We start from the raw sequence: 15,113 nt of genomic DNA on the forward strand, positions 1-15,113 counted from the left end.
ATGGTGCCTCCGGGCGAGAGGGGCAGCGCCGGTTCCCGCCAAAAGAGGGAGTCGGAACCTTTGCTCGGTGTTAAAAATACGCCCACGAATCTAAGAAGACGGTGACAGATGGGGCTGTGCTTCCCCCACGCGTCTGCTGCCGCGTAGGAATGTGGCGCCTTTCGCAAGGCGGGTGGTGGTGGCGTGTATGGGAAGCACACGACAGCACACTGGGATCGAAGGCGTTCCGTGCAGAGCTGTAACTGCACAGTATGCAGGTAATTCTAGCTTTTCTGCAGCCTATTGGTGCTGTACTGTCTTCTAAGAGAAGATTGCACTTTTATCTGAGGGCAGAGAGTACACTTTGTGGACACACAACAATAGGTAATACATGCACAGATATAGGATATAGTATATACTGTCTGCATCAGAAGAATATCCTGGGCTGCGTCAAAAGCAGTGTGACCAGCAGTTCAAGGGAGATGATTTTGTCCCTGTATTCAACTTCGGTGCAATCCCACCTGGAACACTGCATCTGGGGTCTCCAGCACAGGAACAACATAGAACTGTTGGAGCAAGTCCAGAAGACGGTCACCAAGATAATCCAGGTTGTGGAGCACCTCTCCTTTGAAGACAGGATGAGAGCCTTGGGATTGCTCAGCCTGGAGAAGGATCCAGGGACACCTTAGAGCACTGAAAATCTAGGTACCTAAAGCCTCCAAGGCAGCTGGAGAGGGACTTTTGACAAGGGCGTGTTTTGACAAGAGCCTGTAGTGACAGGACAAGGGGGAATGTCTTCAAACTGAAAGAGGGCAGATTTAGATGAGATATAAAGACAAAGTTCTTTACAGCGGTGAGACACTGGAACAGGTTGCCGAGAGAAGTGTGGATGACCCGTCCCTGGAAGTGTTCCAGGGTTGGGTTTCATGGAGCTTTGAGCAACCTGGTCTAGTGAAAGGTGTCCCTGCCCTTGGCAGGGGGGCTGGAGAGAGCCCAAACAGAACAGCTTTTTTCCCTTAGCAGTGGTTCCCAACTTACACACCTCTTAAGTCTGTGCTTCAAATTGTCCTGAACTGAAACTATTGCATATCATACATAATATTTGTAAGCCATCTTTGTAAGCCGGTAAAATATTGTGATATAATAACACACATGTCTACTAAAAATAAAAGCTTCTCATGGCCAAGTAACAAGCTCCAGTGTGATTGATCAGGCCAGAAGATGCAGGCAACTGTTTTCTCCTCAGAGGTGCACCTGTGCCTCTACCCCACCACCACAAGCAAATGCCCAGAAGCAGTGAGGGGCAAGCACAAGCTCTCAATCCAATTCCCTTACACAGGTGGTGTGCTCTCATGGAACAGGGAATTGTAAATCACCTGCTGTGGGAAAAGCTGCAGAATCTGCAAAGAGCTGTGTCCTTTCTGAAGGAGGTCTCTCCACAGCTGGGATGGAGAGGTGCCAGGAGAAGTCAGGTTGGCAGGGCTAACTGCTTTGGAAGCCAGAAGCATCTGCATTCTCACATATGAGTGGCTCCAGGTTTTGCTGCACTGCCCAACTGCTGGGATTACACTGCTTTCTCACTTGCCACATGTACCACCCCCTGCAAACTGACCAAAAAAATGTGAGGATTCCCCTATCAGACACCCTAAAAAAAGGAGTGGATTTTCAGTACGAGATTAGCCATAACCTTGCATATTTTCATTTTCACATGAAATCCTGTGAATTCTTTTAAAACTGAATTAATCTTTTAAAACTGAATGCAACACTCTGTCCCCTTTCTCTCAGCAGGTCTTCTCTTTCTGTCCTCAGTTCTACTTTGCTCCTCTTTCTTAAACTCTCTGGGTTTGCTCAGTTCCACCTGCCTCATCACTCTCAAGTCCTTTCCTTTGCTAATCTTACGTGACACTTATGGTCCCTACCTATCCTCAGTCAAAAGGTCAGATCCTGCTTTCACTTCATCCATGATCCTGGAATTTTTCACACGCTTTTAATGTATATTCCTGCTTTCCCCACTGCAACCATTCAGGTTTAGAAGCAGCCCCCTACATAAAGGAATGAGTCAAACTAACTTCTCCTTCCTCTTGAAAGTCTCCTTTGGAAAACAAATAATGACAGCTGAACTACCAATGTGTTGAGATTCTCAACAGTCACACCCATTTGTCCAGTTCAACATTCCTCTGCTCCCACTGCTGGTGTCTCACCTCATATTTGCACCAAACACTGCTGGAAGCACACACCCTCTTTGTTTCAGAGTGGACTTTCTGTGGTGAAAGAATCCCTTTATATATGGAAACAGGAGGAATGTAATCCTACTGAAAATTAAACCAGTATTTTTTAAGTAAATGCACACACATTTTACATATATATATATATATATATATGTATGTATGTATGTATGTATGTGTGCATATATATAAACACATACAGTGTTTGTGGGTTCATGTGAATCTCCGAGTAAAACAATTCATTTGTTCAAAACATGCTCATTTATATTAAAAACTGATTACTGTGGCCACACAGTTAAAGAAAGCTAATCGCACGTAGGTTTTTCTTGTGGAAGAATACACAAGAATTTAATTGCACTTTTGTATCAAATCCCTCTATTAGTTCAAATAATGCATTTATTTATCAAACAGATGCAGTTCTCCTCATGGGAATTGTAGTTTGGAGTGTTTCCAAAGCTTGGTACCTTTGCAATTGCACAGATACTCCAAATACACACGTTTGAGAGAGGGGGGTCTTTGAATATAGACTTTTAATTTTCTTTTAACAAACTCTTAGCTCCGCTTAAATTCATTGAACCAATACATAAATATTCTCACTCACTCTCTGTATATATACACATGCATACACACATACATATGCATATATATAATCATATATATACATATACATACAAACAGGAGAGCAAGAAACTTTGTCCTTTGCCCAGTGCCTTGCAGTAAGTTTTTCTGGCTTGTTCTTCTCTTCCAGACAAAAATAACAAGACCTTTTCTCCACCACATATTCCAAAAGGCACTGGTAAGTGCTAGATAGCACAGGCTGGTGCGTGAACCAGCTGCAACAGTCCCTGTGCTCGCTCAGTAACAGGCAGCCTTTAATGCTTGTTTTGAGGGAGAGGAAAATGTTTTTGGTAGGTGTTGAGACCAATCAATCTCCATCTTGGCAAAAAGTTAAGGCTTGAGAACCTGAGCCTGGTGGCTTATCAGTTAGATTTACACAAGTATCAACCTCACTGTGGGTGTATTTCAAAGTGTCACATACCTGTCTAGGAAAGTCCCCCAGTAAGTTACTCCAGTGCTGTCTCACAAGATTATATTCCCTGTCTAGTAGGGAAATTTTAACAGCAGCAACTACTTTTATTTCAAAATATCACATCTTGGCTTTACTAGAACTAGACTCAATTTTCTAGGGACTTGAAATCCAATACGTAAAAAAGTATTCTGCCTTTTTCATGCTGCCCAAAAAATATGGCTTGTGTCACACACAGATTAGAAACTGTGTGATGAGACATTCAAAACTGTATCAGACAAAGCCGGCGTAGGCTGTGAAGAACATGTTCCTCACATTCCCAGAAACAGTTCATGAGAATTTCACCATCAAATGGAAACTGAGTTGTTTTCCAGCTCTAACGTATGGTTCTTGCATGAAACAGGAACCGTTTTCAACAGCATCTCAGACTCTTCTTTTACCACTTTTTTTTTTTTTTAATTGGAAAGCACAACCCTGGAAGCATTTTAAACACAAACTTTTCTCATAATCAAGTAGAATTTTCAATTGACATCACCAAGACCTGCATTTTACCCCTTAGGTTTAACCATGTTTTGCAGAATGCCCAGCAAAATGGGATTTTCCAGGCAATCATGACATTTGAATCCCCCTGTACAGGCAACAGTGAGAAAGGATTTAGTCTTGGAGAATATCCACTTACATACCCCATACGCTGCTCAACATGTTTTAAAATTCCAAGAAACAAATACTCTTTCTGCTTGTTCCTACAGCAGGGCAATGTCTGAAAAGGGCACGTTTATTTACTCTGGGATAGGTATTTTATTTCCTACAGACAAAATTTGATTTCTGAATTAATTTACCAGTCTTTATTGCTATTTTTGGATAAAATATTTGTGAAGGAAGAATCAGTATGTTTCAAAATTAAAACCTGTTTCAAAAACCTGTATGTTTCAAAACATTTAAGTAGTCTGCATATACACGTTATGGTAGGACTTCTTTTTCTTACATGTATCCTTTGCTTTCCAAGACAGCAGGTTTCCAGAGTTCCCTGGGTACAGAAGTGTCTGTGGTCTACACACACATAGCTTCAGCTTCACACAAACAAAACTTTTCAACCTTTTTAAAAAAGTAGACCCTCCCTAAATAATATGATCACAGAAACAAGCCAAACCCTGAAGGAGATTGATCAAAGCCCAAGAGAACACACTGTCTTTCCAAAACCCCCTTACTTAACCCACTGCAAAATACCAAAGAAATACATACAGAACACTGACTTAATTAAAAATTATGTCATGTGCTGAAAGCGGCATAAATTAGATGCAATTTCTAGATAAGGACATGAATTCCCAAAGGACTTTTTTCAGTTTTATCAGTCAATTTAAAAAGGAAAGAGAATTATCTCTCTCTCGCCCTAAAGCTTGTCCGGCAATTTCCTGATATGCTTTCCAGACCAAGTGAGACTGCAATGATCTGTGCTGTGGTACAGAGTGTTCATCTAGATTTCCAAAACATCCCCTATACACCTGTTATTGCCACTGTTACACTTCTTACGACCTACACCTTATTCTAAATGTATGCATGTATTAAATATGCCTGTGTGTATATAAACAGACACATATACACACGCTGCACACACACAAGTACAGACAGAAACACACATGAAATGCGTAAGATACCTGTGTAGACTGGTTCCATGGAGTTGCACTTTGGAATCTTGTATTCCTTCAGATTGCTTTTATAGACATGTTCCCCTCTCTGCACTCCATCTCCTGCAACTCCTAAGGTGCTAATACTGAGCACTTCTGAGAGTCAAGCCAAGCAAGCTGACTGAGGAATCAATCTAAGCTTCAAACCCGGCATGCCACAAACTTGGCACATCTGTCCTCTTGCCTCCTGCACCAGCCTGGGTCACCCCTAATGTGAATGTTCCAGTGGTCAACACTAAGTTGACCAGACAGTGAGGATTCAGCAAATGCAGGGCCATCCTCATCTCTGACACTAGAAAACTAGACTTTTATGTAGAAAAGTTAGCTTTCTGTAATTTTCTTTTAAGACAGTATGTAGCCAGCTGAAAAAACTGAAAGCAGCACATAGGATACTACATACAGCCATTGTTACAGAAGTCACGTCTGAGTTAGCCATGGAAGTCATTCACATCAATCATTCCACTTCTGATCTTATTGCATCATTCGATTCACCTTTATTGCTTCCAGTGAGTATCTTCATGACCCGTATTTCAACAGCAATTCACTCAGTTTGTAAAAATTCAAATTTACAGAGGTCTCTTGCCATAGCTCACCATACACATATGAATTTTCTCTCACCCTATCTGTCTATGATGTACTGAATGACAACTTTTATTCAAAAAGAAATTTGAGAAATAAAATATTACAGGCATTAACAAAACTTTGCAAAGAATGACATAATAGTCCCATAACCCTTTATTGAGTTGAAAATTAAGTGATCTTCAAACCTCTTATTACTGTAATAAAAAATCAAGTACTGTAAAATAACATTTAAGCTTGAGAAATTAGACTTGTAAATGAAGAAAATATGATTTTTCTTGACAGGTAAATCTAGCTCTTATAGTTGCTGGAGCTTTTTTTTCCCTAGTCATTAAGTCTGATAATGTCTAACAAAGATTTACAAGAAGAAACCCACCTATTTTATTTAAAAATAAATTTAGGTGATATCCAATAACAAGTAGAAACTAAAGTTAATTTGAAGAGGATAACCAGACTAGAAACCACCAAGTGATCCGAAGGCTTGGGAACAGTTCATATAGTTTCTTAACATCGCTCTGAGTCACCCATCACGTGGAGCCGTGTCTCTCTTGCTCTTGCTGGCTGACCTTGGTGAGTTTGCCCAGCAGGTGGCTTTGATCCTCTCCCAGGCATGTACAAACCCGTTGGGTGAAGTTCCTTCACACACAAAACCATCAATGCTGCAGTAGAAAATTAGTGGCTACATTTAAGTCATTATTTGAAGCCCTCAGAGCTTCTAGAGCATCTCCTCTGGAAAACCCCATTTCCATAAGTCGTGCGACCTGGAAAAGAAATGAAGTAACATCACTTTAAAACCAGAGTTTTATTCACACTGTGTGCACATTAGTCAATAATGTCGGAAATCACTCTTCCACTGATCAAAGACCTGTTTGGGACAGTGTGCTTCAAAACCTTGCCACAGAGATGACCACTTTCCGCCACTTAGTTCAAAGCTGATTGCAGAAAATGCCACACCTGCATTTTCCTGGCTGGTCCAGTTTTGAAAGAAGAGTAAAATCCAAAGTCTGGTACCACACATGAAAATTACAGTCTGACCTGGGGGCTTGCTGCTCTCAACAAGAACAGGATCTCAAGAAACCAACACTGACTAAAACACAGAATTACAGAGCAGATGAGAAAACCTATCCAGAATGAATATTCAGCTCTTCTCCTTCAGAAGATCTACTTCTCCAGAGGGCATTAAAAAAACTCTCAAAACTATTCATTCCATGTGTTGAGCTTTTTTGAAAGTTAGTCCTAACATAGAGGCAGTACAATACTTTAATTAGTTTAGTAAAATTCTTGGAGGGCTTCTACATATACTCAAAAAAGCTATTTTTTTGCCAAAAACCTCTGCAAAGCAAAAATCAATGACACCTGATGGAAGAAAAACATGGAAAAGGGCACATTAAGATAGTGATTTTGTTAAACCAATAAGCACTTGACCAGCCCTCTTTATAATATCACGTACTTGACACCTAATCTTTGTGCTCTGTGTTAACAGATATTAAAAGCACGATGTGTAAAAAGACTATGCAAATTTAATTTATGGTTAAATACAAATTTAAAGTACATTTAAAATCTATAAGTCTCACTTTGGTATGACTGAAAGTCACAATATAACTCATTTACTTTTATAATTAATCTTCCAGAAGTGGAAAAACAAGGTGCGGGAGGGCAGAGAATGGCATGTAAAAGTAACTGTGGCTGCTGGCAGCATAAATCATTCCTCATCCTGCTTCAAAGGGAAGCAAGACCAGACACCACAACTCCTGAACCTGGAAGTCCTGGGCTACAGAAGCTGTCAGAGAGCTACTGCTACTGCTACTCCTCCTCCTCTGCTTGCAGTGAGCCTGCAGCAGCAGAGTGAAGCAGGAACGCAGAAGAGGCTGTACACAGCTTGAGAGGAATTTTCCCAGGGTGCAAGACCAATGTGCAGCACTAGCACTGAAAGTATTTTTAAAAGAAAGTTGCCACCAAAAGCAGCTTTTCTTTCCTCTAAGACACCTCCAGAACTTTCAGTATTTTTAGTCATCTCTGCTTTGGTGACTTACTGAGAAATATACAAGTGCCAAGTTTGCCCAGAAGCACAGGTCCTCCTTTTCTTAATATAAATACACCACCACAACACATTTGAGAACAGCTACCTTGGATGTCAGAACACCAACCTTACAATCCACTGCACGTTTTTTCACCTTCTTGTAGGGAGAGAGATGAATTGTTACTTTTGACACTTCTGCAACAACAATTTAAGTCCAAACTCAATTTTGTAACCTGTAACTCTTATTTTTCATCTAAGATTGTGGGGTTTTTTATGAGAAAAAGGGCAGGCAGTGCAATAAAAGCTAACCACAGAAACATACTTCAGAAGTAAAGTTTTTATTCCAGTTGCCATGAATTCTAACTTTAAGAAATGGTGGATGGAATTGCAACATTACTATTTGTAGAAATATTCATCAAGCACCACAGGGAATAGTAATAACAAAAGCCTCTTTTCATCTGAGCATATTTTAACCACAGGAAAAGAATCCAGCTCCAGGAAACAGTGTATAAATGGCAACAGTAACTAAAGGTGCTAAAGCTCCACAAGAAATGCAGAGATTTTTTGTACCACAAGCATTGCAAATGCTCACAAAATTTAATGTGATGAACGGATGAAACCCTTGCATTTCTGCCATTTTAAGACAACTTGTGTCATTATTAGTACAGTCTTGAAAAACCAAAGGTGCTTTAATGAGTTCTTTGCAGGATAACCAGAGAGCCTTGCAAATGACAGCAATCAAGTAAGCCCTACATCCTTAATGCATCAGAAAATATAAGTATATATTGCTTTCATAAATCTGAGCCTTGGGTAAGAATCCAGACTAGCAACTATTTCATTAGTTTTGGCCCAGAAATAGAAGTCTCCATAAGCAGAATTTGCCAATAATTAAAGAAGAAAGCCAACCCAGCAGGGAAAGCTTTTGGTCCATCCCATACTGGCACTGAGTAGGCTTTCAGGACAGCCAAAACCAGGTTTCTGGGCTTTGTCTCAGAATGTGCTTTTTGATGTGCAGTTTTTATTATTATTTTCTTTTTGTTTGTTAGTTGGGGTTTTGTTGATTTTTTTGGGAGTTTTTTTTTTGTTGGGTTTCCCCCCACCCTTTCTAGATGTAGCCCAAGAAGTTTGCAGTCAGAAGTACAGTTAAAAATTTTGAACATTTTGAACACAATCTAACATCCAGTCAAAGCTAGAAATCAGATCATAGAAAAGACTTCTGTTTGAGAGAAGCTCAGTTTAAACTAAAAATGACATTGCTGCTACCAAGTGTTGACTTATCTCCTTATAAAAAAGAAGAAAAGGAAAGAAACCTAATTTTGTTCGAGGGTAGCAGAGACCTTAAACTATAAAATGGCCAATACAGCTAACTGCAGGTAGGCTACAGCCTGGAGAACTTGACTGCATGCAATCAATCCTGAATGCAGGAATAGACTAATCTTAAATTCTTAAATTTCTGAGTAAATAATCATCTCTTTTGAGAATAAAACAATCAAAAAAAAAGTCTAGAAGTCTAAATCTATACTTGATAGAAAGGACATAAACTTCTATGTGGTATCAGTATAAGGAATTAGTCGACCACATTATTGAAGGAAACATCCAAGTTTTAGCCCAAGTGTGTTTTACAGTCCAGAGCTGGCATAACATTTTTATTAAAAAAACCCAAAATGACTGAATTGGAAACTTAAGCTGGAGACTTCAGTGAAGATGATTTCTACATGACAAATAATGAAATTTATTTATCATTCTTCCTTCTTTGAAACATTTATTTTATCAGATTTGAATAGTTTCCACTACTGAAACCATCAACATATTTAAATACAAAATACAAGCAGTAACACATAAAAGTAAAACTCCCAAGTAGCTCTGTAACTCTGGTTTGGATTGTAATGACAATATGCTGTCTCTGTATTGCGACCATTACCTTATATTCTCATTTTTGCTGCTATAGAAACCATTAGAGAAACTGTGTAAACAGATGACAAAAAAATAGTAGAGATTAATTCCTAACCATTTAAAATGCTATTTTAAAATACAAAATGTTTACCTGCTCTTCAGAAACCTCAGTAGGTGGAGGTATGCCTTGTTCAGATGGGTGATCTTGATAATTTGCATTATGTCTATGACGTAAAGGAGGAAACAGTCTATTCCAGTTAATCATCCCACCCTGAAAGCAGACACTACTGTCAGTCTTTGCAAAAAGAACTACAAATGTTTTAAACAAAAAGATCATCCATACCACATTACATGAAAGTAGATGTTTAAGTACTTTATTTTAAACAACAAAAACTGCTGTAGTCTCCTATGAAGCAAAAATTGGACTGGTTACTTCTTTACTTGTTAATTGAAGTAATCACTGCAAACTAAGGAAAAGTGCTAACAGAAGGAGGAAAGGATGTTTCAAATCCATTGGGATAGATCTGGTTTAGTACAGTCCTAGGTTTCTGAAGTTGAAAGACAGATGTCTTTACTAACAGGGGTTCGCCTGGCAAGAGGTGCAACAGCAGGTCCTGCAATACTTCACAAAATTGCAGCTGAAGTTAACGAGGGAAAAAGAGTGCAAGAAATAAGTGAGGGGAAAAAAGCAAAAGGGGTTTCTCAGTGCATCAGTAAAATCACATCAGGAAACTCAGAATAAACCCAACCTTCAGGACACCTGGGACTTCCATGCAAGTGACTACTTCTGTGACACCGGTGTGACTTGCAGACCCACCACATTTACCTCACTTCCATGTATGAAATATTGTGGCCATGTTCCAGTGCCAAAACATCATGTAACTACATAGTAATAATGCAAATACACAGCAGTAACATAGGCATGGTGCAAGTCACAGAACTGAAACTTCATCTTAACATCCAAGCTTCAACTCTTGTAATAGTAAGATATTTGGAACATAAAGAAGAAATACTAAAATATAAGCTTTATAATTGTCCAGAAATAATGAATCCTCATTTCATTAGCTTAAATGGACATTTTGGAAGGGATTTTGTATCACACAAAGCCCATAGATCTTGTGAGCAGATAAGAGTAAACCCCACTCTGTATTTTCTATAGTTGAGACATCTTTTGCAGTCTGTCAGTCTGTGTTGTCCTTTTCCTCCTCCCCTGCTCTCCCTGTTACTATGGAGAAGATCCCCCTCCCTTTCTGTATATATGGGACATGGCCTTCCTTCCTCTAGTTGCTCTATTTTAGTTCAGTAACGTTGTTTCTCAGAAGGCCTTCCTCTTACAAGAGTTTTCTCTTTTCTTCTCTCAGATTGCTCTTCCTGCCTTTATGTTCCCTTAGAGCATTAAATACCCTCTGCTCAATCAGATCAGCAACAGCTAAATGTGCTCACCAAAAAAAAAAAAAAAAAAAAGAATATTTAGCATTCCTGCCCTTTCCTTTGTTTCCTTCCGTTCTGTCCAGAAGAGACCGAACCAGCCCAGACACCACAGGGGGCAGTACAATGGCACACTTAAAAAAAGCATTTGAAGAGTCATGAAGCTTGAAACATCAGCTTGAGAAATATTCTAGTCCCTTCTATACTAGAGTACATGTGAAGATGTAAAATCTCCCGTTTTCAAGACATATATTGCATTGTTAGTGAATTTGAATTTTAAAAAGTATGCGTCTACATTTCCCATAAAATACTTGCTTAACATTCATGGCATTTTGATCAAAGGATTCTGTGTAAGTCTCATGTTAGTCAAACAGCACAGTGTAGTAAAAAGGAGAACTGGTTTGGAGCATAAGCCTAAAGAGAAAGAGGGATCAGATCTTCTACTGACACTACTGCACTACCTTGTGGTCTTGGGGAATCGCATTCTGTACTTCCCCAATTATAATTTCCCAAAACTCAGAATTACGTTACATTTGAACTTTGAATTTCTCACAGTCTACTAAGCTCTACAGTTCAGTGAGAGCACTGCACTAATGCTGCTTTACCTGTTTTTACTATTTAGAGATGACTTGAGGAGAAGAAAGTAATGCTGCCACAAGTCATTCACACTGAATTGGTAAAAATACTAACTGGACTATGACACATTCCTTTGAGGCACCGTAAGTCATACACAATAATATATAGCAAATACAAAATCTGCAATATACATTAATTTACCTTTATCTCAGTGTATCTGAAGACCAAAATAAACGTATCTTTCCAGCAGTGCCCTGAGCTTCAATACTGAGCTGCCTATTCCAGTTTGGTTTTGCATCCTCTCTGTCCTGTGCTCTCTTACCTAACACTACAGACTTGTCTACTTCCTTATCTTAAGCTTACAATACAGTTTGCATTAATATACACAGAATTCATTATTTTCAATGAGAACTGCCATTTCCTTACAAATATAACTATTTAGTTTTGAAGGTTTACAGCAGATACCTTAATAAATTACAGATGTTGACTGAAGCATTCAAAAGAGTTTCACATGAAGATCCCTTCCCAGAGAAAAGAGACTAGACAAATTAGATAAAAATTGAGTATTTCAATTACCTTTGGAAACTGTGGTAAACATAATGTATCAGTTCTTAACTATATTAATGAGAGGAAAATATCCAACATTTAATGGTCTGTGAACACTGATGGTTAGGATTAATCCCGACATTGTGGTGCACTTCTCATCTGCGTAGTATTTTAAACTTCACCAAAACTGGGTGCATTAGGATTCTTTATCTTAACTGAAAGAAAATAGTTTCCCTTCACAGTCTTGCTTCTAATTAGATGACACACATCCACAAGGTCAGGCTCAAAAGAGCAGGGATTCAAGGAACTGCAGCAGGAACTATGGAACTGGTAATGTGGTCAGTCTCATAAAGGAAAGGGAAAACTGGGAAGTGCAGCTAATGTCTTAAATCCACAGAAGACGGAGATCAAGGCTATGGATTTACAGTATAGATGGTGACTGTGCAAAGACCTTCAGACAACCTTAACTATCATAGCAGAAACATGAAGATCTGTTTTAAATTGAGCCATACCAAGCACCAAATAATGTCTTAACATCACAAATTCCAGTTTAAAAAATGCACAGAAGAAGATTTCCAAATCAATATTCATTCTTGCCTTACAGAAATTATTTTGCAGACCTCCCCTTCATAATTTCATGATAATTTCTGTAGTGCAGTGGTTTTACACTGTGCCACCAGACTTACTTGTGAGAAGTCAAGAAGATTTCACATGAAGATATCCAGTATGATTAATTTATGTAAGTGAAGCTTCTAAACAATCTGAGACTCCCTCCTGGGAAATCAGCAAACCATATTTAAGCATTTCACAACATACTTGACCCTCAGCACCAGCACCCAACAGCACAGAGGAGCTCACATCAATCTCCTCACTCTCCACAGAAGCCTTGTCTTAGATAACAAAGCTCTCTGTTACTATTCAAAACTGTTCAAAAACCAATAAGCAGTGGGGATGCTCCAGGGTCCACCGTGTAACTCGCTTTCCTTAGCAGCACTTTCAGTGACAAGTGTGTGCCAGTCTAATCCATTTAGTGAAATCCAGGCAGTTCTGTGATTCCGGATGGCAGTTTGTTATAGTAAGAATTAAGTTCAACACTACATGGTTCGGGGGCTGAGACAACATGAGCCAGCACTACGTAAGGAGGATGCCTTAAACCTCTTGCATCCAGAGCTAGATTCAACAGCTGATAGACTTGGGCTATCTTGCACTGAGATCATCTCAGGCAGTATTGTTCTTGGTCCTGATCTTTGGTGTCGGGGAGCAGCTGGTGCAGGTGTACTGCTGGAGAATGAGGAGCATGGAAAAATTCTAGACTATGATTCATAAAAATGCTGTGCACAATTTGGCGCCTGGGCCCTTGTCTCTGTTCACAACACAGACTTTGACATGTCATCAGGAAAAAGATTTGACAAAAGCACTGCTTCATTAATTATTTGACTAGAAGGGTGACAAGAGAAACCTAAGAGAGGCCCATAAGCCTTTCTTCCTCCTTTAATACTATGCTATAATTTTTTAGAAAAAGTAGAAGTTTCCTTTAGTTTAAGCAGCACAGACGGGGTGAATCAGCTGATTTTAAGTTCTTTGTTACTGCCTGATGGGACACAAACATACTAAGGAAGTAATTTTACTGGTCTCTAATAAATCACTATTGGAAATGGATTAGAAGAACACTGGTAATGTTGGAACTTCCGTTACAGGAAGACAACAAACTCGTCACAAGTTTAGATGACCAAAGAATGAGATTTATAAATGGAGTGAACTAAAGAAATGGGGAAAAGAGCAGCTCTTCATTACAGAAAAGGTTTTAAGGAAATGCCATATTGATTATTTACTCCTGGATAGCTGCCAAGGCTTTACATACAGAAGTTGTGCCTTCTGAAGTCACATCCTTGATTTTGTTGGGTTTTTTTTTTTTTGGTTAGTTTTCTGTTTGTTTGTTTTTTCAATTTGGGTTGTTGTTTTTTCTTTCAGTGGTGCCTGGGCCAATTCTGTTTACAAGAAAGAAGTATCCTCCTTTCCTACAGAATAAGGAAGAAATATCTAGAGCTAGCAAATGTCTCTGATTGTACAGCCTGCTAAAATCTTGTTAAGCCACTTCTTTTCAGATAATCTTCTCTGTTTTGAAAAACAGCTCAACCTGTTTCCTACATACATATCTGCCATGGCATATTTTGTAAAAGCACTTCTTATCCAAAGCTTCACAAATGAAAGTGTTGCATTATGGACAATTAACAAATATCCAGTTATGTAGTCTTCAGATATCACATATTTTAATTACATTAATTTCAGAAGAAATGAAAGGCTTTATAAAAATCCTCTTGAAAGTGATACATGTGATTAAGATATTTTGATAATGTTATCTCCTGCAGATGGTTAATGCCAACTTGTCATCTACTTGCACAAACAGGAAGGACCTCCTGGTATGTCCTGTTCACCTTTTTTTAACATAACAACCACTGTGAGAAAAAAAATAGGAAATTGCTTTGCATTTCACCTTTTAAAGTTACATTTGTAAAATATTCCACTCTGTATAGAAGCCTTTACTTGATAAAGACAAAATACTCTCATACTTTTTTTCATATAAAGCTTCGTAACAAAATTTACTGAAAACAAGAAACATTGACTTGCTTTTCTGGCATAAATTTTTCAACAATGTATTGACTACAAAGTCCACATACTGATGATATAAATAAACAAACAAACAAAAAGCATAGCCTTGGATGACATGGTATCTGATGCCCTAAACACTGCATAAGAGAGAAAAATGGTGAAATTTCCACTACACTTACTCAAAGTCTAGCCTGCCTCTATTTGTGAGGAAAAAACTCTTCTGGTTTTTGGTTGTTTGGGGAGACTTTTTTTTTGTGTGTTTTGTTTTCCTCTTACTTTAATAACTTCCCTCTTTTAAAAGGGGTAGAAACGTAACAGTATTAATGTTGTAAGTGTTGTTCTTAACGACAGAAAGAATTTTTCACCAAGTAAAGCACTCCAGCAATTTCTAGTGATATTCTAATTTCCTGGAAACTTATCCTACAGACAAGTCTATTCAGCCAAAAGGCTCTGTCTCCAGCTCTTAGTTTCTGCATCCTGAACTTTGATGCCTGCATTGTCCCTGAGGAGCTCATATGTCACACAAGTTCAGAAATCCACATGTG

General features: G+C 38.7%; 1 protein-coding gene across 2 annotated transcripts in view; it reads right to left on the minus strand.

Moving 5' to 3' along the window:
* Positions 1 to 5,385: 5,385 nt before the first annotated feature.
* Positions 5,386 to 15,113, minus strand: part of UBAC2 (UBA domain containing 2) — an 87,328-nt gene continuing 77,600 nt past the window's right edge. For both annotated transcript variants that reach the window (XM_053934816.1, XM_053934815.1), the window contains exons 8-9: positions 9,560 to 9,679; positions 5,386 to 6,256 (exon numbers count right to left, since the gene is read on the minus strand). In XM_053934816.1, the coding sequence (XP_053790791.1) occupies positions 6,149 to 6,256; positions 9,560 to 9,679 (228 nt within the window). In that variant the 3' untranslated portion in view covers positions 5,386 to 6,148. The remainder of the gene's footprint in view (positions 6,257 to 9,559; positions 9,680 to 15,113) is intronic.

Source organism: Vidua chalybeata, chromosome 2, assembly GCF_026979565.1.
Source record: "Vidua chalybeata isolate OUT-0048 chromosome 2, bVidCha1 merged haplotype, whole genome shotgun sequence".
NCBI classification, from domain to species: Eukaryota; Metazoa; Chordata; class Aves; order Passeriformes; family Viduidae; genus Vidua; species Vidua chalybeata.